At 55.6% G+C, this 26,482-nt stretch overlaps 3 protein-coding genes across 9 annotated transcripts in view; 1 reads left to right on the top strand and 2 right to left on the bottom strand.

Moving 5' to 3' along the window:
* Nucleotides 1–9,655, bottom strand: part of PPP1R37 (protein phosphatase 1 regulatory subunit 37) — a 42,363-nt gene extending 32,708 nt beyond the window's left edge. For both annotated transcript variants that reach the window (XM_082367855.1, XM_082367856.1), the window contains exon 1: nt 9,088–9,655. In XM_082367855.1, the coding sequence (XP_082223981.1) occupies nt 9,088–9,289 (202 nt within the window). In that variant the 5' untranslated portion in view covers nt 9,290–9,655. The remainder of the gene's footprint in view (nt 1–9,087) is intronic.
* A 2,391-nt stretch (nt 9,656–12,046) lies between these two features.
* GEMIN7 (gem nuclear organelle associated protein 7) lies at nt 12,047–22,987 on the bottom strand. 6 transcript variants are annotated; one of them, XM_082367861.1, is made up of 3 exons: nt 18,835–19,479; nt 15,361–15,996; nt 12,047–12,741 (listed from the first exon to the last, which is right to left on the bottom strand). In XM_082367861.1, exon 3 carries the CDS (start codon nt 12,731–12,733, stop codon nt 12,347–12,349), a length of 387 nt encoding a protein of 128 aa, XP_082223987.1. In that variant the 5' UTR covers nt 12,734–12,741; nt 15,361–15,996; nt 18,835–19,479; the 3' UTR covers nt 12,047–12,346. The 6 variants fall into 6 exon arrangements, with proteins under 6 accessions (XP_082223987.1, XP_082223989.1, XP_082223988.1 ...); XM_082367863.1 differs by lacking the exons at nt 15,361–15,996; nt 18,835–19,479 and adding an exon at nt 22,863–22,987; XM_082367862.1 differs by lacking the exons at nt 15,361–15,996; nt 18,835–19,479 and adding an exon at nt 22,213–22,337.
* On the top strand, nt 22,282–26,040 carry ZNF296 (zinc finger protein 296; the record flags this gene model as incomplete). Its single annotated transcript, XM_082367858.1, has 3 exons — nt 22,282–22,579; nt 22,823–22,972; nt 24,965–26,040. The coding sequence occupies 3 exons, from the start codon at nt 22,282–22,284 to the stop codon at nt 25,939–25,941; spliced, it is 1,425 nt and encodes a 474-aa protein (XP_082223984.1). The 3' UTR covers nt 25,942–26,040.
* Between the last annotated feature and the right edge of the window lie 442 nt (nt 26,041–26,482).

The raw sequence follows: 26,482 nt of genomic DNA, 5'->3' as shown, positions 1-26,482 counted from the left end.
CTGCCACCCCCACCTTGAGGCAACGGCTCCACAGTAAGGCAGGGGGTGAGAGTCACTTTACAGAGTGCCCACCGTGTACCTCCCTCCACCACCAACCCATTGACATGAGGGCCTGCGGGGCGCCAGGCACCACGAGAAGTCCCGGGGACCCAGAGGGGAGCCAAACCAAGATGGGCTCTGCCTTCGTGGAACTGCCTCCCCAACAGGGGGGGGCAACAACCAAAGCATGACGGCTGTCGATCATTCCTGTGGCCACGTGGCCTCGGAACCCCCTTCCTGGAACACGGGTCCCCCTCCATCTCTCCCACACCAACTGAAAACGCCAGACCCCAGCCTCCTGTTGCAGCTCTAGCCTGGAAAGCCCCCCGCAAAGGGAGCTGCCCTAACACGAGCAGCACCGGGGCCAGGGTGGGCGGTGACGGTGGCAGCCGGGAAGCGGTGACGTCCAGGACCCAGGGCATTCTCACCAGATCTGCTGGAGTTGGAGTGTGCTCCTGGCTGCGAAGGGCCCGGGCCTGGCTCCTCCCAGAGAGCCAGAAACCTTTGAAATAGACTCCTCGTCTGCCAAAATAGCTTCACGAATGAGCAAATTGTGACACAGGGAGGTTTTGGGACATGCCTGAATTCCTGCAGCTGCATTCACACCAGGCAGAGTGCTCGCCTATCCCATCCAGCCGAGGGTCACGGGACGGTCAGCCTGCTCTCAGAGAGGAGGGAGCCCGGGCAGGCTCACGAGGGACACGACCCCATTCAACTCTAACAAGCCCTTACTGAGTGCCTGCAGTAGCTGGTTACTGGTCCAGTCGCTTCCCAAGTTCCGAATAATCTAATCCTCAATCCCCATACAAATGGGGATACTGAGGCAGAGAAGCTGGGCGACCACCTCAGGGCAGAGCCGGACTGGCACCGGCACGCTCCAAAGCCCGAGCCCTAGGCTGCCTCTCCTGTTACTACCGTTTCACTGATACGGGAACGAGGTCCACTGGGGCTCCATGGTCTCCTACTGGAAACTCTAGGGCCACATATTCTAGAATTCAGAATTTCCTGGCTTTCAGAAATGTGATAGGATACCTACTATTGAAATATTACATAAGACCCCCAGCAGGGCCTGGGTGAGATTTTAGAGCTTTCTGGATCCGGGAAGTGTGGGACCTAAGGGGATTTTACAGGTGAAGCCAGTTGCTGAGGTCACACGGGGGAGGTAGTGCGAGCAGCCAAGTGCACAGCGCCCCACTGCCCACCACCTCACCCAAGGGCAGCAGGAACTAACGGGTGGGGGGGGGGCGCGCTGGAGCTCGGAGACCCAAGGAGAGAACGGATGGGGGAAACTGTCACCTTGGAAGTGTTAGGGAGAACACTGCAATGGCAAAACCTTCTGGGGGAGGGGGAGGTTCAGATAAATCTGGTGAATAAATCAAGAAGTCAAATGTCAGCTACTAGGGGTTTCCCTGGTGACGCAGTGGTTAAGAATCCACCTGCCAATGCAGGGGTCACGGGTTCAAGCCCCGGTCCGGGAAGACCCCACATGCTGCGGAGCAACTAAGCCCGTGCGCCACAACTACTGAGCCTGCGCTCTAGAGCCCGCGAGACACAACTACTGAGCCTGTGTGCCGCAACTACTGAAACCCGCGCGCCTAGAGCCCATGCTCCGCAACAAGAGAAACCACCACAATGAGAAGCCCGCGCACCGCAACTAAGAGTAGCCCCGTGCACCGCAACTAGAGAAAGCCCGCGCGCAGCAACGAAGACCCAACACAGCCAAAAATAAATAAATAAATAAATAAATTAAATAAATCTATTAAAAAAAAAAAAAAAGTCAGCTACTGGCCAGTGCAGGGCCACATGGAGCCAAGAGCCTACAGGCTCGTGGCCCATGGCTACCTCCCTGGTCCCCAGCCTCGGTCTCACCCTCCTCACGCCACACTCCCAGAAGGTTCTGTTAAAAACAGTAGGCATGCCCCTTCTGCTGGCTCCCCGCCACCCTCAGGCTAACACAGCCTACAAGGCCTCACCTGGGTGGTCCCCCCCAGCCTTCTCCAGTCTCACCTCCGACCCTCCTGCCGCCACCTCCAGACCTCCGACTCCAGTAAGATCGGCTGTTTTCTCTTCCCAGATGCTCCTCGCTGGCTCCCTCTGCCTCCAGCCCTTCGCACACACTTCCACTGCTCCTCAGCTGGCTAACTCCAGTGATTTCTTTAGGCCTGAGATGGCCCTTCCTCCAAGAAGCCACCTTTGCCCTGCCCGTCAGCCCTCAGCTCTTCCCCGTCAGGGTCCTGGGCACCCCGGTTTGATTAGAACTGTTTACTGTGTGTCTCCCTCACTCAGCTGTGACCTCCATGGAGGCGGGGCCGGGCCTGTCTTCCTCCCGGACCCCTAACACTGGCATTCGCTAAATGAGAGGCTGCTCACGCATTCGGCCGGGATGTACCTACCACGTACCGACACTGTGTAGCACAGGAGGAACGTGGGCCAAGGGTCAGAGTAAGGACCCGATGCAGAGGACAGAGAAGCTGCGCGAACCTCCCAGCACTCCGGAGCTGTCCAAGGACCACGGCGAGCCCCTCCTGAGCGCCAGCCGGCGGGGCCCTTCACTCAGTCTGCTTCTCAGCCCTCCACTACCCGGCGAGGCCGGAATCGTCGTCTCCGTCTTACAAAGGGTTATGGGTTCAAGATGAAGAAACTACACAGCATGCAGAACTGGATGCAGCAACTTGCCAAAGCTCACACAGCCGGGACACAGGGACCAAGAGCGCAGGCCCCACAGCCAGACTGCCGGGGTTTGAATCCCAGCTCCCCGCTGCCTGGCTTTGTGGCGACCTCAGGCAAGTGACCTCGCCTCTCTGAGCTTCTATTTCCTCACCTACAAACCGGAAGGAATAGCACCTACCTCCCGGGTGGCTGGGAGATGTAACAGAGATACACACTCAGCCCAGCAGTGGGCACGTGGGAGCAGTGAGCGGTGACTGCTAGGGTCACCCGCAGAGCAGGGACTTTGGCCTGGGCCCCTCTATGCTCGACCGCAGCAGGCTGCCCGCCCAAACCACATTTCTGCAGTTCCCGCAAGTCCGACACTTCAATTCGCTCTAAAACAAGTCTATAAGGCCAGCCCCGGCCAACCCCCGAACTGAGGTCTGGAAGGCAGCCCTGGGGCTGAGTGCTGAGTGGCTGAGCTGAATCAGGGGCCCTCAGCAGAAGGACAGCCAAACCTGGCCGTCTGGGGAGCTTTCTAGAAACACAGACTCCTGGCTTCCATTCCCAGAAGCTGCCGCAGTCACGGCCAGTCCAGCCCGGGGCGTCTGGCTCCACGCTTCTTAATACTTCTGCAGCCAAACGCCTGTGAGAGACAGGAGACACCTGGCTCCCAGAAACATGTGCTCACACCACCGACGACCCCCCGGATGACCGTGTGCAGAGCGCCCGCGGTGAGGGGACCCCGTGGGGCCCGAGAGCTCCTCCTCGGGGCGCTGAGGGAGAGCCCTGTCCGGGCACAGGCCAATCAAGTCCTCCCAGAAGCTTTCTCCCAAATGCCACAGCGGCACATGAGATCTGATGGAAAGCCTCACTCTCCTGCCACCCATCGCCCCGTCTGGCGCCCCGAGCCCTCCTGGGCGCCAGACAGAGGTCACAGAGGTGACTCTCGTGGTCTTCGCCCTTGAAGAGGGAAACACGATGAGAACACAAAGTGCAGGGGGTGGAAGGAAGGAGGGCGGCCCACCTGAGCCCCAGGGCACAGAGGGCCCGGCCTGGCGGAGCAGGCGCTCCCCACACAGGCCCGTCCACACAGTCGGGTCCCCACGGGGCAGAGGGCCGGGGAGCCGGGCCACTCTACAGAGGGGACCAAGGCTCAGGGGGCAGCCGTAACTTGTCGACAGTCATGGCCAGCGTCTGAGAGGCTGCAGCTAATGCTTTGAGTCTCGACTCTTGGTGCCCTTGCTGCCTCTCAGGCTGGGGGAGGGCCGAGACAGGCTGATTGAGTTTCAGCTCAGAGAGACTGGGCAACTTGCCCAGAGTCACCCAGCTTGGAACGGACAGGATCACCCTGTTAGGGATGTCGGGGCACTCGTCTCGGAGGAGTAGGCCTCTGAGGGACAGACAGCAGGGTTCTGACGAGGGAAACACTGGGGGAGACAGCACCGCACTGAGGGCGGGGGTGGAAGGCTGGCAACGATGGAATAACGAGGGGGACACCCACCGAGTGCTTGCTGTGGACGCTGTTTTCTCACTTAATCCTCACCACCCTGAAGAGGTACTAATGTCAGCTGTATTTTATAGACAGAAGGATCACAGACAGAGAGAACAATTGCCCAAAGTCACATGGCAGAGTCTACGTGCCAACACCGGCAGTAGGAGGTGAGGTTGGGCCCACATGGAAATCTGGGCGAAAGCATCAAAGCCGCCCCCCACGACCCCACTCCCTACTCCCCAGCAAGACCACCCACCACTTAGGCTAAAATGAGCCATTAACTAGTAAGAGAGCCTCTTCCCACCACTGACAGGTACCTTCTCACCAGTCCAACCAGATTCAAGGACTAAATTTGCAGCACGGGTTTCAATGAGAACAAACAGTAAGGCATTTATTTCCATCCTCTCTGATCGTCATTTAAGAACATCATGGCCTGTGTACGTATAGCTGGTTCACTTTGTTATAAAGCAGAAACTAACACACCATTGTAAAGCAATTATACTCCAATAAAGATGTTAAAAAAAAAAAATATCATGGTCACTGGTCCCCACCACCCCTCCCCTCTCCCCCCGCCAGCCTCGAAGCTTGGGTGGCTAGAGGTGGGCACGTTCCGGCCCCCTGCACCTTGCAGACACCTCCACTTCACATGAGGAGCTTCCAGGTGGGCACAACTCCCCTACCGCCACTCCAGGGCAGACTCCGCAGGCTGGAGGTCAGGGAGTGGGGAATGAGTCATGGGCAGGGCTGGAGGGAGGGGGAGACAGCCTCCCAGACCACGGCTGGTGTCATGTGCTCTCCGATGCCTGCCTTGCAAACCCCATGTCTCCTCCCCACATGGCGTTCAGCTGGGACTGGGGAGACAGCTGAGCCTCAGGTCATTCTTGCAGTTTGGTCTGAAGAGTTCCTGGTACACAACCGGCCCTGGTCCTCAGAGGAGCTGGGAACACAGGGCCTGCCGCCACGGGACTGGGGGGCGGGGGCGTGCACCAGGCCAGCCCCTCCTCCGCTGGCATCCGCTTCCACCCCCCCAGGGAGAGTGGAGCGCACCCGTGCCCAGCCTGGCAGTACTGAGGCAGCCTCCTCCCCAGCTTCACGTCCCGTCCACTCGCAACCCGGCTTGCCGCAGAGACCCTGCCCCACCAGGTCCACGCCCTCCATTCAGATATCCTGGGTGGTCAGCAGGGCAGGGATCACAATTTCACAGATGAGGAAACAAACAAGCTCAGCAGGAATAAGTGCCTTGCTGGAGCCACAGCATGCTGCGGCCAGGGCTGGCCTGGAAGCGCACCCTGGCTAGGTGGACCCCAAGTACGGCCTGGCCTCACCCCTTCCAAAACGGTTGCACACGTGCCCCTGGCGCTCATTCAACCATGATAACTGTTGTGTCTTTTGAGGGGCTGAGTAGAAACGAGGACAGACAGTGTCTATTCCCCCATTCCAGCGGGGGAAAGAGACCACCAAAACGAAATAAACACGTATGGTAACAGCAGATGGCCTTTAGTGCAATGAGAAAATAAGCAGGCCCCTGGCACTGGGGGCAGGCAGGGACACCATGTGACATGGGAGCCAGGGAAGGCCCTTCTGAGTGCTGGGCCGGGTTGAGCCTCTGTAGGCCTGAGACCCTCCTGCACCATCTCCCCGCTTCAGATGTCTGGTCTCCAGGAACCCCCCAACACGTGACCTCTGACAGGGCCTGATGGGGCTCTCGCCTTAGGCAGACACCCCCAGAGGCTCCCACCCAGCTGGGCCACCACCTAGCCTCAGTCCCAGCCCTCCTCCACCCCAGTCAGAGGCTGTGTCAGGGCCTAGCTGAGCTCTCCTCCCAGGGCAAGGCTCTGCTGAACGGGCGCCCTGTGCTGGGGCCCCAATTCCTCCAGTGGCTGCTCGCTCCCAGCTCCCAGATCCCAGCTCCTGCACCTCCTGGCCCAGGCAACTTCTCCAACTCGGCGATGGAGAACAGCTTCTGAAGGACCTCTCTTCCAATTCAGATCCGCCAGCTCCTCCCTCACCCTTGGCCTTGGGGTCGTGTCACCACAGCAGGCCCCAGAATGACTCCTTCTCCACGCTTCCCACTAGGGCCACAGCTCAAATGACACCCCCTGTGCTTTCCCACAGTTTACAGACCAACTCCAACGAATCTCCTGCCCCTCCTCCAAGTCTGGCCGGCTCCTCCCTGAAGCCCCCAGCCAAGATCCTTGGCTCTCTCAATGAGGCAGTCCCTTGGCCTGACCTTCCACAGCCCGGGGGGCGAGCCTCCACCTCTCTCAGTCCCAGGCCAGCCAACCCCTGCACCGTCCTCCTCAGGCACGGAGGTGAGCCACCAGCCCCTCAGCACTGCCAGGCCCGCCAAATCCCATCATCCAAACTCACCAACTCCACAAACGCCCCCTCCTCTGCCTGGGCCCAAGATCACCCAACTCCTTCCCTGTCAGGTCAACTGCAACCCCTCTCCCCGGCCCAGACGGACGAAAAAATCGATCCATTTCTCCATGTCATCACCTCTCCACCTCAGACCCACTGACTCCTCCAGAGCGTGAGTCCACACCAGTCCTTGCCGTCCCTCCCTAAACTTCCAGTAATGGGAGACTCCCCCAGCCCGTGAGCTATCACCACCTCCACCCCTCACCGGGGGGCAGACCAGTCAGCGACCATCCTCTCAACCCCTCCCAGCCAGACGCCAACTGACCCTCTTTCTCGACATTCTTCCCGCCCCCCCGGGGGCCCCCCCCCGAAACTCCTTCACTGCATCTCCACAACTGCCCACAAGAGGAAAAAAAACAACAACAACAAAAACAGAACCGGACTGAATCTGCCTGGATAACAGCAGCTTCTATTTATGTGGCAGGAACTTACAAGGACTATCTTATTTAATCCTCACAACTACTCCACAGTAGAAATTAGCACCTCCATTTGCAGAGAAAGAAACAGGAGGCTCAGAGAGGAAAAATGGCTTCCCCAAAGCCCAAGAGCTGGTAACACACAGCTGTTCCCCTTCTGGGAACCTGCAGACCAGAAACTTTCCCCCACTCGCAACCCCTCCCCGCGCCAGAATCTCCAACTACGCTAAAGCCCACAGACGGAACATCTTCCCCTCGCCTTGCCCCGAGCCCACAAGCGGACCACCATTCTGGCCCTCTCCTGGAAGCCCGTGAGCGGAGACATCCAGGCCCCAGCCCCGTGAACCAACTCCTCTAGGCTGGCCCCGAAAATGACCGGTGGCACCTAACATCTCCCCTAAAATGACCAACAATGACTGCAACTTTACGAAGGCTCATCCTGGCCAATCACTTTCCACACACAATCTTATTCAGTCCCCTCTGAAACCCTGTGACGTGAGTATTCTCACCCACTTACAGACGGGGAACTGAGGCTCCGAGGCGTTAGGTACCCAGCCTGAGGTCATGCTCTGGGTAAACGGGAGTCAGGACTGAACTGGAGCACCAGCTCGTCACCATCCTGCTCTGCCTCTCCAGGTCCTTCCCGCGTCCTGCTGAGCTCCCTGGACTGGATATCACGCTGTAGCCGAGGCCCATTCCAACTCTTCCCTTCCTCAGCCCCAGTCCCCCAAGCCCTCCAACCCAAAAGTGCCCGCCTACTCCCGGGGCCAAGAGCCCAGGGACTGGGCTGGCTCCCAAGGCCACCATCTCTTTAACAATAAATGGCCAAGATGGCATTTATGGTGGTTCCCCATGTGTTCAGCTTCCAGTTCCCACGTCTCCCACTCTCACATCAAAGCCACCAATTCCTCCACTGCCCACAGACTAGCAACAGCTCCTCCTCTCTCCCCAGGGCCAACAGACCAACGTCTGTAGAGCCGGGGCCAAGCTGATCCCTCTCTTCGCGGGCTCCATCCCAGCAAGACTGCCAGACCTGGCCAGGACTCAACCCTGCCAATCCACCCCTGAAGCAACTTTCCACCTTCCCAGCCCTACGGATAAAACACACTCTTCCAACTGCCGTTTCAGTTTCAACACTGAGCCGACCTTCTCCAGAGGACATACAGCCCATGGACTTGCTCTCTCTCCCCACACCTCAAGCCACCAAACTTCTTCAATGCTCTCACCTTCAACTGACTGGCAACTCCAATTCCCCGATGCTTCCTCAGGGGAATTAAAAAAAAAAAAAAAAAAAAACCCTCCTAGAGCCAGGCTCCAAAGTTTCTCTGCTCCTGAATGACTGACAATGCTCTGCTTCCCTTTTTTTTTGGGGGGGGGGAGGGAGAGGAAAAGGAGGCACGCAGTGACTTTTCTTCTTCTTAATGCCAAGACTGAATATCTCCTCTATCTTACCCACCCCCAAACTGACCACCAACTCTGCTACTTTTCTGGCAAGTTTGTTTACTTTGACTCCCTTTTCCCAGCCCCAGGATCTACTGACTGGTCTAGAGGCATAGTCCAGGTTTATTCCTCTTCCTTCTTTCACCCAAGGAAGTGAACCACATGACCATCCCTTGCCCCGAGGCTTGCAGACCAGCAAGTTAACCTTTCTGTCCCCATGGGCCCATCAAACTCCTCCAACTGCCCTTTCAGCGCCAATGTTGACCCACTCTTCCGCCCCTGACTGCTCTATCCTTCTCCGGGGAAACTATAAACTCAAAGGCTACCGCCCTCCTAATCTCCCAAGCCACCAAACTTTCTTTGATTGCTCACCGTTTCAATTCCTAAAAAGATCACCTTCAGCGTCCCTTGGGAGAGGGGGGTGAGGGGGGGAGTAGCATAAACCAGCTACTTTTCACCTTCCCAACCAAACGGCCACCTCCTCTCTAACACTCTCCAGCTCTAAACTGACGACTGTCTCCTTAAATCATCATTAGGTGCAACTTATTGAGCTCCACCTCTGTGCTGGGCTCTGCACTGACTCCCTGGTCCCCCACCAGCCCGCCTCCACGCTCCAGCCGTAGCTACCGTGTCTCCAGGGGTCTTTGGGTTCCACAGCTCCGGACACGATATCTTCGTCGGAGGGGAACGTGACGCGCTTGGCCGCAGCCTTGAGGCGCCCGTCGGCCGGGGGCGATGCGGGACTGGGAGACGGGGCCTCGGCGGGGGCCTCCTTGGCTTCGCCGTCCGCGCCCGGCCCGGGCGGCGCCTCCTGCGGCGGGACCTCCATCGCCGCCGCCGCCTCCTCACGGGGGCCCTGGGGACATGCCCCGGGCCCCGGACTTGTCTCTCCGGGCCCTCCCGCCGTCCCGGGGCATGGGCTCAGCCACTGCTTCAGGCGCCGCCTCCGTCCGCTCTCCTGGTCGTCGTAGTCGTCGCCGCCGGGAGCTCGAGCGCGCCTCCCCCGAGCCCCGTGCGCGCCTGCTCATTCGCAGCCGCACTTTCGTTAATGGCCGGTGAGACCGCCGAGTATCCAGAAAAGCAGAAAATCAATTTAAGTTATTTGCAGGTAGAGTTATCTCCTGCGTTGTTAAAGGGAGGAAACAAAAGGCAGAAAGAGCCACAGGGAAAAGAAACGTGAGCAGTGAATCTGCAGAGCCGGAACTGCAGAATATGAGGGGCGGGGCGAGGTGGACGCCGTCTCCCAGAGCAGCGCGCAAGCGCGAACCTGAGCCGCCCCCACCCCGCCTCCCCGCTTTAATCTAGATAACTAATGTTTATGCTCTCACACATTCGTCACGAGCTCAGGCACGGAGAAGGGTATGGAGTTGATAGAAGTAAAAATATCTGCTTGGTGGGGCTAGGCCAACTGGTAAGGAGAGAAGTAAAGAGATGGAGAACTTGAAAGGGAAGGCGACAGAAGCTGTGTATTCATATGAGTACGGGTGATGGATGCGGACAGAGGGATCATCCGCCTGCAGACGAAGCCAGTCCCCACTTGCTGGTTAGTCTCTAGCCTTCCATTTGCAGACTGCAGCTTCATCAATAACCCTCTGTATTTGGATAGCGTTGTATAAAATACAATTTAAATTTAAAAATTGAAATAGGAGCCCATAAGGAATATTATAGCCCTGATTTAAGTTTTTTTAAAAACTGAACGAAGGAAGAAATGCCAAAAACAAGGGACCAATCTGCCCACCAAAATACTGGGCGATGGACCAGGTAGATCACGGAGCCAGTAACGAACTAGCACGAACTCAAGCCACGCCCCCACAAGGGCTCGATTCAGTAGCTTAGTATTCGCATCCGCACTTTCTCCACGCTATCCCAGCCCAACAAGCAACTCGGGGAAGGTGGAGCTAAAACCAAAAAAGGACACATGGGGAGGAGCAGGCGACGTCGTTGCTTAGGCAACTCGAAAGCTAGGCCCAGGAGTCGCCAAAGGTAGCTCCGTGAATGGACATATGGGAGCTGAGGCTCTCCACATGCTTCATTCAACTTCATTGGCCACCGCACTTTGACGACTGGGGAGGAACAAAGCAAATCTCATCTATATTTAATGGAATCTTCACTTACCTTCTTAAATAGATGGGACTACAAAGGGGGCAGAAATTACTTTTTAAAAGTAAATCTGCTCCACATCACTAATTATTAGAGAAATGTAAATCAAAACTACGAGATACTACCTCACACCAGTCAGAATGGCCATCATCAAAAAGTCTACAAACAATAAATGCTAGAGAGGGTGTGAAGAAAAGGGAACCCTCCTACACTGTTAGTGGAAATGTAAATTGGTACAGCCACTATGGAGAAGAGTATGGAGGTTCCTTAAAAAAATAAAAATAGAGCTACCATATGAACCTGAAATCCCACTCCTGGGCATATATCCAGAGAAAAACATGGTCTGAAAGTGTACATGCACCCCAATGTTCATTGCTTCACTGTTTACAATAGCCAAGACATGGAAGTCACCTAAATGTCCATCGACAGCGGTATGGATAAAGAAGATGTGGTACATATATACAATGGGATATTACTCAGCCATTAAAAATAATGAAATAATAACATTTGCAGCAACATGGATGGACCTAGGGATTGCCATACTGAGTGAAGTAAGTCAGACAGAGAAAAAGATGCAGAATCTAAAAAGAAATGATACAATTGGACTTATTTACAAAACAGAATCAGACTCACAGATTTAGAGAACTTATGGTTACCAGGGGGAAGGGTGGGGGGAAGGGTGAGTCAGGGAGTTTGGGATTGAAAAAAAAAAAAAAAAGTAAATCTGCTGAGGGAATTCCCTGGTGATCCAGTGGTTAGGACTCTGCGCTTCCACTGCAGGGGGAAAGGGTTTGATCCCTGGTCCGGAATCTAAGATCCCGCATGCCGCCCGAGGCGGCCAAATAAATAAATAAATAAATACAAATCTGCTGAAAGACTACTACTAATGGGGCTAAGTAAAGCGAGTGATACGGACGGCCACGCTACACAGCTGGGGTGAAATGGAGAAAGGGCAAAGTTTCACCCTAACCCTTAATCCTCTGCCTTTTCCCAGTGGTGCCGCCACACAGGGTTAGACAGGTCCCAACCAGTCCCCGTATGGGCGGGGAAGCGAATCTGCCCACCCAGAGGACAGGCAATAGGAGGAGCCCTTGCGCGTGACCATGTGACCCAATGCGAGCCGCACAACTCGCTATGGACATCCTAGACCACCCGAAAAAGAAATCAAGTACAAATCTCCCAAGTCTAGCATCCAGGTCGCTCCAGCGTTCCCAGAGACTAGGGGGAGGTCCAATCACCACACCTTTATCAGAGTTCCTCCCACTCCCTTGACGTGTCCTCCCCTTCCTGGCCCAGCTCCACGGGATTCAGCCCGTGGATAGCCACCCTTCTACTCCCTAAATCTGGCTCAATCCCTATAGGGTACATTAAAAAAAAAAAAAAAAAAAAGGAGGCAAATTTTCCTGGGATAATTGGTACTTTGGCAGGAAGGGAGTATTTCCAGGGTGGCTGAACTTTGCAGCCTCTTCAACAGACAATTTCCCACTAGACAATTTGCCTTCCTTTATTCCCTCTCTCCACCCGGAATCTTCAGGAACAGGCATGAGGCCCGTGTATCTGTACAGTTTAGAGTTCTGTGAGGTAGAGCCTTCCTTTCAACAGGATCTAGAACTCCTGGGGCCGCAGAATTTTACTGTCCCAAGAAGCCAGAGTTGCTTGAAGCTTGGCTCAAAATTCCAAGGGTGTTCCGAACTCTCTGGGGCCCACAGGTCCAAGCTCAGGAGCATATGGAGGCCTGGGAGACTGTGGCTACGCCCAAGGCAGAAAGATGAACACGATAACATCTTTATGGTTTGAAGGTGTATGAGATAATGTCACTACACCGGAGCAGCGCCTCAGCCTGCACGCCTATCGGAGTCTGCAGCTGCGACACGTAGAAGTTGGCCACGTCCAGGTCAGTGGCTCCGAAGTGGGCGGTCACATGCACACCCTCGTGCAACGTGAAGCTCACCTGGCGCCCCACCATGGCCAGCAGGCTGCGGAGGTAGCGCTCCCGAAGGGCGGCTCGGGCCCGCTGCTCCTGGGATTCCCGAGATTCTTGAGACTCCGGGATTTCAGGAACCTCCGGTTTCAGGGGGGCTCTGCGTCCGTCGGGGGCAAAGCCTCGGCTCAAGCCATCAGGGCCCCGGGGGAGCCGGAGCACAGGCACAGGAATGGTCAGTGGAGTCTGCATTATCCTGGCTGTTGGGTGAAGAAGAAGAGCAGGGAGCCATTATGGGGAGTGTGGGGCTACAGGAAGAGGGAGGCCTGGGAGCGGAGGCCTGTCTACCCCGTCTCCACTTAACCTGACCAAAACCCAATTCCTGAGTCCCCCTCCTAAAACCTGTGCCATCGCTCAGCCAGCCCCCCTCTTCCCAGGAACTGGCACCACCATTCAGGAGGTCCACGAGAGCAGGGCCTTTGCACTGCTTTTATCACAGCTTTATCCCCAGTCCCTGGCAATAAATACATTTGCTGAAAGAACAAGTCCTGGCCTCCTCTCTTCTCTCACACACAGCCCGTCCAATCCGTCATGAAATGCAATCTTCCCAACAAATTCCCAGTCACATAGGAGTCAGCTTGAAAGGGCCAAATCCATGAGTCCATACTTACTGTAAATAGATAAATGAAGAAATACATAAAGGGGGAGAGGGAAAAATCCACATCGTACAACGGCAGCTAAAATTGTCAATGGATGCTAAAACTTGTCAGTGAACGTTTGAGAAGGTCCAGGATATCTACAAAGTCTTAAAGTACCTCCTCACAAGATATTCCTTGTAAAGACTACAGAGTAACTTTATGGTGGAGAAACCTGGTGGACACCACCCTAACTTAGGCATTAAAGCCAACATGTGCAGTAATAGGACAAACAAACACCATGTGCATCCTGATGTGATACACTGAGGACAGGGCACCACTTCTGTGGTATTCCTGCCAAAAACGGATAACCTGAATCTAATCATGAGGCAACTCAAATTGAGGGACATTCTACAAAAAAAAAAAAAAAATTATCCTGTTCTTCAAAAATATCAAGATCATAAAAGACAAAGAAAGAAATACTTGGGCGGGGGGGTGGGGGGGGTGCAAGTTCCCTGGTGGTCTAGTGGTTAGGATCTGGCACTTTCACTACAGTGGCCGGGGTTCAATCCCTGGTCGGGGAACTGAGGCAGCCAAAAAAAAAAAAAAAAAGAAATACTCAGGGGGAAAATATATTTTTTTTAATTTAAAAAATATGTGTATATGTATTCACAAGCTAATAGTTCTCACTCTGTCCACTGCCAACATCTCGGTCCAGCCACCGTCACTTCCTGCCTGGACTACTGAAGTCAACTCCTCACGGGACTCCCAATTCCACCTTCACCCCCTGCCAGTTTGTCCGCACACACGGCCAGAGGGACCCTGTGAACACCTGAGTCAGATCGCGTCCCTCCTCTGCTCGGAGCCCTCCCCTGGCTTCCGTCTTGCTCAGAGTCAAAGCCAAAGTCCTTACCACAGTCCTCAAGGCCCTGAGTGCTCCGGATCCCGCCAGCACCCTCGCCCGCCGAGCACGGCGCTTACCCTCTCCACCTGGCCACACTGGCCTCCTCGCTGGGCCTCAGGCACGCCTGGCGCGGCCCCTTGGTGGGCCCTGGTACTTGCGGTTCCCCCTGCCTGTACCTCCTCTCCCCTTCCCTGACCACCCTGCCTTCAAGATCTACCCCTCAGCCCCCTCCATCCAAACGGGCTTCCTCATTCTTTGTCGCACACACCACTGCTGCACATGACGTTGTCTATTTATTTTTCTGCTTGCGGTCTTTCTCCCTGCAAGATGGCTGCCTCCCCACAGGCAGTGACCTTGCTTTCTTCGCACGGCTGTGCCCCCAGCTCCTGAACACTAAGTGGCACAGGGACCAGGCTCCTTAAATACTGTTTCTGCTGGAATGAATGGAGTGGAGAGTGAGCTCCCAGGCCTGCTTAGCTGGGTGACCTCAAGCAAGAGACAGTTTCCTCTTCCGTTGTGTGGAGGAATGGCACCAACGGCTGGCCACCTCGCCTCGTTATCAGGATTCAACAGGCTCATGCAGGACAGGGCCTATTAGGTACTAGGTTCTCCATAAAAGTTAGTTACAGTTGAATATCGACTGTGTTAGTATCAGTATTGCTGTGTGACCTAGGGTAAGTTGCTTAAACGGTCTGTGCCTCAGTTTCCCCATCTGTAAAATGGGGGTGATAGGAGGACCAACCTGACAGGGTTGTCACGGGGACTAAATGACCTAACAAACGTGCAAGTTAAGCACTGGCCTGGAACATACTACATGTCACTGCACTGAGGTGTTTGGGGGTTTTTTTGGGTTTTTTTGTTGTTGTTGGTTTGGGTTTTTTTTGTTTGTTTTTTGGGGGTTTGTTTTTATTGAAGTATAGTTGGTTTACAATGTTGTGTTAGTTTCAGGTGTACAGCAAACCGATTCAGTTATATATATATATATGTGTATATATATATATATTCTTTTTCAGATTCTTTTCTCTTATAGGTTATTACAGAATATTGAGTATAGTTCCCTGTGCTATACAGTAGGTCCTTGTTGGTTATCTGTTTTACATATAGTAGTGTGATATGTTAATCCCAAACTCTTAATTCACCCTCCTCCGCCACTGCACTGCTGTTGATTGCATGCAGGGAGATGCTGGCTTTGTGAGCAGGAGGAGAGGGAGAGAAGGACCTAAGTTTCAGGCAGCTGCACCCCTCCCCTCCCTGTGGCTCAGTCCCCTCTTCTCTAAAGTGATTAACTGAAGTGACTGACACGTATCAGGCACCCAGCGTCCCATCCCAGGGCCACTCACCGTACAGGGGTGATTGGGATTGTCCTTTTTCTTGTGAGCCTCTTCCTGTCTCTGGAGCTCAACTGTCAGCTCCTTGCAAGAAAGGATCCTGCAGAGCAATGGACCAGGGCTTCTCAACTTTGGCACTATTGACAGCTGGGCCTGGACCATTCTTTGTCGCGTTGTAAGGTGCTGTCCTGTGCATAGGTGTAGGGTTTCGGCAGCATCCCTGGCCTCTACACGCTAGATGCAGGCCCCACCCTTGCCCCAAGCTGCGACAACCAAAAATGTCTCCACTGGTGAAAAGTTTGGTAGGAGAATTACAACCCAATAAAGCCATTTTTTTTTAAAAAAAGATCTCCATATATTGCCAAATGTCCCCTGGGGGACAAAAAAAAAAAAAAAAAAATCATCTCTGGTTCAGAACCACTGATGCAGACAAACAGATGGAGGGTGGGTAACAATGACTGCTGAACACGTGAACATATTCACAGCCTCACGGACACTCAAAGAGGGACAGCTTGACGGTCTCTGTGAAAACTGCAAACAGGCACCTCCCTGGCAGTCCAGTGGTTAGGACTCAGCGCTTCCACTGCTGGAGGCCTGGGTTCGATCCCTGGTTGGGGAACAAAGATCCTGCAAGCCGCGTGGCACGGCCTAAAACCAAACAAACAGACAAAAAAACTGCAAACGTACGTGGGTCATTCAGCCCATGGAGGGCCCGGGGTGGAGACTTTTAGCTGTCTACCTTTTTTTACCTTTTAAATTCTGTTTGAATTTGGATCTGTTTTGAATCTGTATAATCTTTTCAAAAGAATTTTGAAATTCTAGTTTTAAAAAGGAAGGGACATTTCGGAATGCTTCCATGCCCCTTAAAAAATGTTAGATCCTCCCTCAGGAATCTGAACTCCCTCTCCTAGCCTTACTGTCACGCACTCTCCAAACCTCTTTCTGTCCCTGACCTGGATCTTTTCCAGCCCCTGTGTGACTACCTGCCAAGTCTTCCTGATAGGACACCCCCGCTGCTGGCCCAAATCTTATTAGCAGAACATATAGCAAAGGTCAGCAAATCTCCTTTGTAAAGGGCCCAATGGTAAATATTTTAGGCTTCAAGGGCTTGTCTCTGTCTCTGTCACAACTACTCAACTCTGCCAGAGTAGCAGGAAAGTGGCCAGACAATACAGAAACACGTGGAAACATGGCAGTGCTCCAATAAAACCTTACTTATTGGGACACTGATATTGAATTTTATATACTTTCATGTGCCACAAAAGATTTTTTTAGTTTTCCAACCACTTAAAAATGCAAAACCCACTCTTAGCTCTCGAGCCATACAAGAACCTGCGGCAGGCCACGGCTCACCACCTGGCATAGGGGCTGAGGGTGTGGTCTGGGGGAGAGCGGGTGGGTCCCAGCCCTCCCAGATTCACTACAAGGGGTCTGGGCAGATCACTGCAACTCTAGGAGCAGCCTACCTGCTCCGGTTCCTCATCCGTGAAATGAAACATTGAAAAAAGACCTCCTAGGGCTGTCAGGAAGATCTTTCAGGGGGAGGTTGCTGATCACACAGGCAAAGGACATCCGCAGTATCCTGGACTCTTCGCTTTCTCTCCCACCCACATCCAATCCTTCAGTCAAGTTTGTCAGCTCCACCCTCAAAACTGCATCCAGAATCCGGGAACTTCTCACCACCCCTACTCTGCCCCTTCCTTGGTCTAGCCACCATCACCTCCCACCTGGACTATTTCAGTAGCCTTCCCACTGGGCTCCTGGCCTCCACCTTCACCCCGGTCTGTTCCCCACACGGCTGTCAGAGGGATCTTCCTGTTAGAACTAAGTCTGATCACACCCCTCCTCCGCTCAGAGCCCTCCCATGGCTCCTAACCCACCCAGCGCAAAAGCAAAAGTCCTCACGATGGCTACAAGGCCCTATCACCTCTCTGACCTCATCTCCCACCCTTCTACCCTTTGGTCACCTGAAAATGCCAAGCACATTCCTGCCTCAGGGCCTTTGCACATGCTGTTCTTACTGCCTGGAACCCTCTTCCAATTGGGAGACATATATATATTTCTAGATACATGACTCACCTTCCTCCCTTACTTCATTCAGCTCGCTGCTCAAACATCATCTTTACAGGGAGGAAAATAATAGCCCTTTCACCCTGCAGTATCTTTTTTTTCCACAGCACTATCACCTCCTGACAATATGCACTTACTTGTTTGCCTATGTGCTGTCTGTTCTGCCACAGAACATAAGCCTTCGAGAGAAGGGACATATCTGATTACTTCACAACTCCAGCCCCAGCCCCAATTAGGGCCTGGCAATCAGGGGGGGACTCAGTGAACATTTGTGGAAGGATTCACTCCTCCTGTTATCTGAGTGCCTGCTCTGTGCCTGGCCCATGCTGCGTGGTGCTAGAGACACAGCTGGGAGTGAAAGAGCCCAGCCCTGCCCTCCTGGGCTCACAGTCCAGTGGATGACACACACTAGGTCTCCAGACAATGACGACCCAGAGTGGGCAGGGCTGGAATGAAGGAGCCCGGGGGCCTCAGGAGGCCAGAGCAGACACCTGGCCCTGCCTGGGGGGGTAAAAGTTGGTTTCCAGGAAGGGGCTCAGGAAAGATCTCTCTGATAAGGTTACTTTGGAGCAAAGACCAGAATGAAATGAGGAATTGAGCCATGTGGAGATCTGGGGGGAAAGCATTCCAGTTCGAGGGAGCAGCAAATGCAAAGCCCATGGAAGGGAGACTGAGGCACAGCAAGGAGGCCAGTATGCAGGAGGCTGGGGCAAGGGCAGAATGTGCAGGGGCTTGAGGACTTGGGTCTCTCCAGGGGCTGGTTCTGAGCAGAGGAGGGGCAGGGTCTGATTTCCGGTAATCACGGGATCCCTCTGCCTGCTGCAAGAAAGAATGGACTGGGAGGGGCAAAGGGAGAAGCAGACAGCCTGGTGAGGAAGCCACTGCAGTGGGCGGTGTGGAAGATGACAGGCGTCTGGGACAGGGTGGGGGGGGTGGGGAGAAGGATTGGATTAGGCTATCTTTTGAGGGTTGAGAGCCCTCACTATTTGCTAATGGACTGAGCAAAGCCGAGGAAGACTCCCTGGTTTGTGCCTGATGGGCAAGACCACAGTGAATGGAATTAATGGGATTGCTACATTTTCATTATCTCATCACTACAGCTGTGAATGAGATTAAGGGATATATACATTTTCTAATGTATCTGACCACTGCGTTCCCAGTTTAGTCAAGGGTCATCAGCTCCCAGGGCTTTCTCCCAACGTAGGTTAACACTTAAGTATTTCAGGAGAAACACTCTCCTTCCCCTCTAGGGCTAGTACTTAATGAAGGACTGATGGGAATTATGCAAGTGGCCAAAGAGTTATGTTCAATCCCTGGATTAAACAAAATTAAACATGTTTAATTACATGACTAATTAAACATGTTAGTCATATTTTCTCCATTAGGGAGGAAAAAAAAAAAAAGATTTGGTCATACCTGCACAAGCCCCATTTTCCCGAAGAGGAAACTGAAGCTGGACGATGCCAGATCATTGACTGGGTGCAAGCTTTTGATTGGCAGGAAAAGGGAGCCAACCCCGGCTGGTCTGATAACAGAGTCAGGGCCATCACCCCTGCCCTATGCAAAAGGGCAGTTTTTTCAGCCAGCATAGGGGAGCCGTTGGAGGTTTGGGAGTCAAGGTGTGACCTGATAAGAAACAGGTTTGAGAAAGGTCGCATAGGGTGTGCCCAACACAGCAAAAGCAGGCATTATCCATTCTCCCTGGTGACCAAGCCTGAGAGTCCTTTATCCTGTCAAGTCTCCAAGCCAAGGATTTCCTGCCCAGGTTTCAGGAAAAAATGTCCAAACCCCTTTCCCACTAGAAAAACTAAAGCGCCCATCGCTTTGGTCAATGGCAGGGCCAGGAGATTCACAGACTTCCGTCCCTGGGGCCTCAGTGCTCACTTTCTAGAAAATGGGAACGATCCGTTCAGTGGACAAACTAACCCTTCAGTTGCCAGGTAGAGAACCAGCTGAGTTACCAGCTTAACCGAGATACTGACCAGCCTACACCCACCTCACGGGTGGGCCCCGTTTGGATGCAAATTAGTTAAATGGGCCACACCCTCCCCCGTGAGGATCGGGACCCCAAACCTCCGCCCACTGGGCCGGTCAGTTTCCTTTCAATTCCGCCCTGGCCACGCATCGCTCTCCTTTTCTTACACTAAGTAGGTCCTCCCGGCCCTCAGGCGTCCACTCCCCACTCCCCCCCTGGGCTGGACGTTCTTCCCACCTCCCGGCTCAGATTAGGCGAGCGATTCCACTCCAGGAAAGGCGGGAGTCTGAAGACCGCAGCCGTTATTACTGTTATAATATCGTCGTCGTTATTGTTTTCCCGAGGGGGTGCATTCCGCCCCCACCCCCACCCCGGGCGCGGGGATGTGTGCGCTGCTGCGTTCGGAACCAGAGTCCCGGGTGCAGGCGTTCGGGGACCAGAACGTCCCAGCAGCCGGCGTTGCAGGCGCGGACTTGACTCTTGCCGCCACTCCCGGTCTTGCACGCGGGTGGGCGTCCCGGGGCCGATTCCGGGGAACGGGAAAGTGCTCGCGACCCACCAGCAACAATCCCACACTCACCGAGGTCCGCAGCGGCTGAAGCCCTTACTTCCGCCGGCGCCCTAGCTGCAGAGGCCCGGGCGGGCCGCGAGCCGCCGAGCCTGGGTTCCGCCCGCGCCGCCACCGCCCCACGTGGTCTCGGGCGGGCTCGCGGGCTCGGAAGCCAGCACAGACCCGGGCGCCACCCCGCCAGCGGCTTGGCCCAGCGCTTAGAGCTGATCCACCAGTCTGCGAGGTGGGGACGTCCAGGATGCCCATTTTACAGAAGAAGAAGTTGAAGCGCCTCCCGTCTGAGTTAAGCGCAGATTGGACTTGGCACCCCCATCCCCCTACACGTGCACACTCCTACCCCGTACCTCCAGTCCGAACCCCACCTTCCCTACTTGATCATGCTCTCAGCAGCCACGCACCAGGCAAAAGCCTTGGAGAGCAGCAGCTGGGAGAGACCAGAGGCGGTCATTTGGTCCTGCAGCCCTCCCCGCAGCCCCATCTTACAGGGGGAAACTGAGGTCCTGAAAGGCAAAATGTATGGCCTGAGGTGGAAACGCGCTGCTCTGGGCTCAGAATTCACTTCTTCCACACGGTTTCAGTAAGGCAGGGCCCTGTGGGCCTTGGCTTCCCTGCGGACCCCCAAGACCCAGTGCCTGGTACGCAGACCCTCTGCAAATATCTATTGAAAGAATGCACATAGCAGGAGCTCAATACACAATTTGTTAACTGAACTATGAACGATTAGGGGCTCTATTTGTGAACAAGACGGACTTGGCTCCTGCCATCTCAGAACCTACATCTAGGGAGGCTGAGAGGGACACCACAGGTTATTACATGAACAAATACATCGACAAGATCCTTCAGGGCTTGACAAGGATGTAAAAGGAATAAAATAAAGGCAATGGGATAATGGGTGGCAGGGTTGGGGGAGGTTGGGTGGTCAGGGGAGGTGGCACTGAAGAAGCCACCTTAGGTAACAGATGGGAAACCTGAGGCCCAGGAGGGAACTGGGGACAGATGGAGGTCATGGAGTGTAAATTGTAAGGCCTTCAGCAGGGTGGGGCTCCTTTAGATCCTGTGGTCAGGGAGGTCCTCTGCTCTCTGGAGGACAATTGAGCTGAGACCTGAATAACAATATGAGGAACCCTCAGGCCTGCAGCGGAGATTAGCATGTGAAATTCCCTCAGTGCTGGGCTTGGGGACACGGCAGGGGCGGACTGACCCTGGCTCTGACCTCAGGGGGCTTGTGTTGGGGGAAGGGGTGAGAGGACAGTAAACAAACAGTTCTAGATCTTATGTGGTTGGTGCCAGGAAGAAAAGAAAACTTGCAGGGTTGAAGGGTGGGGCAGGGTGTTGATGCCACTTCAAATAGTGATCAGAGAGAGCAGCTTTGAGGAGGGAAGTTGGAGGAGGCCCCATCTGAGGGAGGCAAGACAGTTGGCTATTTGGTTTTAAAGACGATCCCAGGTCTAAGAGCAGAGTCAATGTATATGATCACGACCCTCCTCTGCTCAAAACCTTCCCAGGGCTTCCATCTCAGAAAAGCCAAAGACTCTAAAGTGGTCAAAAGACGCCCTTGGAGCTGACCTCGTTTTCTCACAGAACTCAATCAATACAGAACTTAATCACTACAGAACTCCTCGAATACACAGGCCCGGCATGGGGAGAAAATTGAGGCCCACCCGTCACCTCAGTAATCCTGTCCCTTTATAACCCTTCCTGGATTTTTTTTTTTTTTTTTCTCCATGACAGGTGTCACGGAAGGCACTCTGTATTTTACATAGTTATCTTGTTGAGAGTCCTGTCTCCCTGAACGAATAAACTGCATGAGGCCAGGGTTATTGTGTTTTGTACCCTGCTGCATCCCCAGTACTTGGTCCAGAACCTGGTGCATAGTAGGCGCTCAATCAATGTTTGCCCAGGGAACTTTTATTGTAATGCGTTTAATGGAACAGACCAGATTACTATCAGGCGCCTAGGTAGAAACGTGGCCCCTACCATTTTCTCGCTTGGGGGTGTGTGTGGGCACCTTGTGCCTCAGTTTCCACCAGCCCGAAAACGGGATCAGGAATAGCTGTTTCTATGCGTGGCTGTGTGAACTCGTTATGGTTAAGATTTGATCACTTAGAGAAACGCAGGGGGCACGGTCCAGATTAAGTTTGGCTGAGGGTGGGGCAGTCCTCTCGCGTCAGGCCCCGCCTCGGTGGGCGGAGCCACGGGCCGGGCCAGCACGTGTGAGAGTTCGCCGCGGGTCGCCGCAGTCACTCACCTGGGCGCCTCGGTGTGAGCGCGCACGGCTCGCGAGTCCTCCGCCCGCCAGTCCGCCTGCCCGTGACCCATGTCCCGCCGCAAGGCCGGCTGCATGCCTCGCCGAAGAGAGCCTGCTCCCGCCGCCAACTCAGACGACGAGATGGAGATGCCGGACCTCTTCATCGATGTGAAGCCCGAGCCGGACCCGCGGCCCCTACAGGCCCGGCGGCTAGGGCCCTTCAACCCGAAGGAAATGCCCGCGCCGGGGCGGTTCGAAGGCGAACCCCGCCACTCCCCCGGCCCCGTGCCCGCTGGCGGCCTCTTCCACGCCCTGGGCCTGCGCAACCAGTGGGCGCCGTGGACGCCGTTGACCCCGAACCTTCACGGTGAGCACCCCCTGCCCCTGCCCCGGGCCCGCCTCCCTCCCCTCTCTCTCTCTCGGGTGGGACCTCCTTCTCGGGGCACCGACCCCCGCCCCCCCACCCCCGCACTACCGCCCCTGCCTTATTTTCCTCGCCGGGTCCTGGCCTCCAGCCCCCCTTTTGACCTTCGGGTTTTCCCTCTCCCTCGGAACCCCCAGGCCCCATCCTGGCCCCACCCCACGCTCACCACCCGCTTCCTCCCTGCAGACCGCCAGCCGTGGACCGACAAACACCCAGATCTGTTGACCTGCGGCCGCTGCCTGCAGACCTTCCCGCTGGAGGCCATCACTGCTTTCATGGACCACAAGAAGCTGGGCTGTCAGCTCTTCAGAGGCCCCAGCCCCTGCCACGGCTCAGGTGAGTAAAGCCGGAATGCAGTCCCTGGTCTCAAGTTCAAGGGCCCAGCTTCCTGTGGGAGAAGGGGCTGACCTGGACAGGCGGGGCAGTGAGCACTACTTCCCCTTTCTGGCTCCCCACCGGGTGCAGCCTAGGCGTGGCCAGAGCCTGCCCTGTCCTAGGGCTGAGACTAGTGGTGGTGAGGGGGGTGGGTGAGGATGGGGGCTGGGCAGGGAAGCAGGGCCACCCACAGGGTGTGGCCAGCCCCAGAAGATTGGTCTGGGGATTTGCCATACACACACCCCCAATCTGGTTTCACTTCTCCTTCCCCTTGGCCAGAAATAACTGGCCAGGTGGCTGGACCAGTGTGGCAGCAGGGGGCACCTCTGGGGAGGGCAGTGGCCTGGGGGAGGGGAGCTGAGGCCAGCTGGACCGGGGGGTGTTGTTACCCCCTCCACCTCTTTATCACTTCTGATTGAGGTGCTGGGCATTTGCTCAGAGCCAGGGAAGGGGCTTCGGTTTTCCCTCCCTGATGGAATCTCCCAGCCTTGCATGCTGGAAAGGCCCTGTTTTGAGCCAGGTCCTGGGTGTCTGGATACCTGGGTTCCTCCCCTTGGGTAGGAATTAAAACTCTTAACTTGGTACTAGACTCATGGCGAGCTGAGCTTTTGGTCAGCGTTGATTGTGGGGCTCATCCACAGCTCTAGATTTCCAGTCTCTGGGCCATGTGCTCCTGGGATTTGTGAGAAATGGAATTATATTCAGGGCTGGGCCAGGGAGAGGGTCCTGTGGTGGGAGGGGGGAGGAGGAATTATGATTGGCTCAGCTGTAGAGTTAGAGCCTGGTGGGCAAAGGAGGGGCTGTGATGGGATCATTAGAACAATACACTCTTAGGTGCTTGGACTTGGGAGAATTGTGGACACCTCAGCTAATATTTACTGAGGACTTGATGGACCACAGCTCTTAGCTGCTTCTGAGCTCACAGCAAGTCTAAAAGGGAGAAGACCCCTAGGATCCCCATATTCTAGCAAATGAGGAAACTGAGGCTCAGAGAGGGGTATTTCTTGCCCAAGGTCACACAGCTAGGGAGCAGGAGAGCCAGCTGAAAGTCAGGCCAGGCTGACCTCTCCAACCCCACCTATGCTCTTGACCCTGGCGTTGCATCAGGAAAGCCACCCCCATCCAAGACATAAAGGCAAATAGATCTGGAAGTACCTTACTGACAGTACCTGGAATATCTTGATTTGGAGGACTCTCGATCTGGGTTCCATGCAGAGGGAGGGGAACCTAGCACACTGTCCACACCCCTACCTCTCTAGGTGGCTGCTAAGCCTTCTCCCCATTTAGACCTTGGCCCCCTCTTCTGTAAGGCAGGAAAAGGGGATCACGCATGGGACCCAGGAGCCTGGGCTCTGGCACAGAAACCCACTCAGTTATCAAGAGCTGTTCCGATTATTAAACCAATCGTTTTTCTTGAAAACCTCTATCTCCCACTCCCTGGGTTTCTGGATTGAAGCCCCAGCTCCACCCATTCCTAGCTGTGTGACCTTGGGGAAAGGTCTCTTTGCCTCAGTTTTCCCATCTGGAAAATGGAGGTCTTATTTCCTGTCTTGAAGGAAAGTTGTGAGAGGGAGCTGAGCGTGGCGGTTGGCAGGTGCCTAGCACACTGAATTGGGTCACCTGCTCAGCAAGGCCTTCCTAACCCCAGTATAAAATAACACTCCCCCCGTCCATCACTCTGCTCTACCTTTTACCTTTTCTTGAAGATTTTTCAAACACAAAGAAAATCCCCAAGTACTTATCATCCACTGCATGGATTTTCCTTGCTTCTTGTCTGTCCACCCACCTCTCTGAACACCAGCTTCCTGTGGGCAGGGAGTCTTGCCTCTTACTGCTGCGTCTCAGCTCCTGGAATAGAGCCTCTCCCCCAGCAGGTGTCCAGCCGGCAGCTGTGAGCAGCAACTGCTCTGACTTGCCTGACACGCTAACCCCTGGCCCTTCTCTTCTCTGCAGAACGCGAGGACCTGAAGGCCTTGAGCTGCCTCCGCTGCGGCCGACAGTTCACGGGAGCCTGGAAACTGCTGCGTCACGCCCAGTGGGACCATGGACTGTCCATCTACCAGACGGAACCCGAGGCCCCAGAGGCCCCGCTGCTGGGCCTGGCCGAGGTGGCTGCTGCCGTGTCGGCGGTGGCGGGGCCAGAAGCCGAGGCCAAGGGCCCCCGGCTGGGTCCCGCCCGGCGGAGCCCCACCTGCCCCGTGTGCAAGAAGACCCTCAGCTCCTTCAGCAACCTGAAGGTGCACATGCGCTCGCACACTGGCGAGCGGCCCTACGCCTGTGACCAGTGTCCCTATGCCTGCGCCCAGAGCAGCAAGCTCAACCGCCACAAGAAGACCCATCGGCAGCTACAGCCCCAGAGCCCCTGCGTGGCCGATGCCAGTCAGGAGCAGGCCTCCGCCGCCCCTCCGGAGCCGGCCGCCCACGCCGCCGCCCCGGCCAGCATCCTCCCGTGCAGCGGCGGAGAGGGGGCCGGAGCAGCCGCCACGGCGGGGGTCCAGGAACCTGGGGCTCCTGGCGGTGGGGCCCAGGCGGGCCCCGGCGTGGACAGCTGGGGAGCTGAGACCAAGGAGCAGAGAACTGACCCCGAGAAGAACCAGAAGACGTCACCCAAGAAGACGCTGAAGCCAGCGGGCAAGAGCCGGGGGCCCGGGCCCGGGGGCAGCTGCGAGTTCTGCGGGAAGCATTTCACCAACAGCAGCAACCTGACGGTGCACCGGCGCTCGCACACGGGCGAGCGGCCCTACGCCTGCGAGCTCTGCTCCTACGCCTGCGCCCAGAGCAGCAAACTCAACCGCCACCGCCGCATGCACGGCCTGGGGCCTGGCGGGCCCCGCTTCAAGTGCCCCCACTGCTGCGTGCCCTTCGGCCTGCGGGCCACCCTGGACAAGCACCTGCGGCAGAAGCACCCCGACGTGGTTGGGGACGCCTGAGCCGCGGGAATGCCCCCTGTGGTCCCCCGCACTGCTGTGAACCACTTCTGTGACCTCCCTGTCCTTCCCCCGCGAGTAAATCCTCCCTCCCCACAGTTACACACGCGTTTGGACTCTGGCTTTCTTGGGGTGTCTGAGGTGGGGCGGGAGGCTTCACTCCTTGGGGTGGACAGCTGGACAGACCGGTTTGGAACGAGGGGGTGAGGGGAAAGGCCAGCACCCAGTGCCCGGGGCACAGCACGACTGGCACCGAAAGCTGTGCTCCCGGTTCCTGATGTGGGTGTGGGCGAGGCCAGGGCAGGGGCCGAGGCAAGAGCGGGGAGAGGCCTGGACCTGTCAGCACAGGTCCCTGGGCAAAGTCCTGGCCCATCCTCCCCACGCTGGATGCTCAGCCCTTTTCCCACCGCGTCGCGCCCCTGCCCTCACTGAGAGTGGCAGGAGTTCTGATTACCAAGGAGCCGCCAGTTCAATGCCCAGACGTGGGCGGGACCTCCACCTGGGCCACAGCTGAACCCACCAAGCTCCTTCCCCAGCTGGCCTT

The sequence above is a fragment of the Balaenoptera borealis genome (assembly GCF_965194805.1).
Source record: "Balaenoptera borealis genome assembly, chromosome: 19".
Taxonomy (NCBI): domain Eukaryota; kingdom Metazoa; phylum Chordata; class Mammalia; order Artiodactyla; family Balaenopteridae; genus Balaenoptera; species Balaenoptera borealis.
The sequence above is the reverse complement of the archived record's forward strand: the minus strand, read 5'-3'. Positions and strand labels throughout refer to the sequence as shown.

Excerpts from the sequence above, each read along its gene's own strand:
- GEMIN7 (XM_082367863.1), bottom strand. The coding sequence starts at position 12,733 with ATGCAGACTCCACTGACCATTCCTGTGCCTGTGCTCCGGCTCCCCCGG.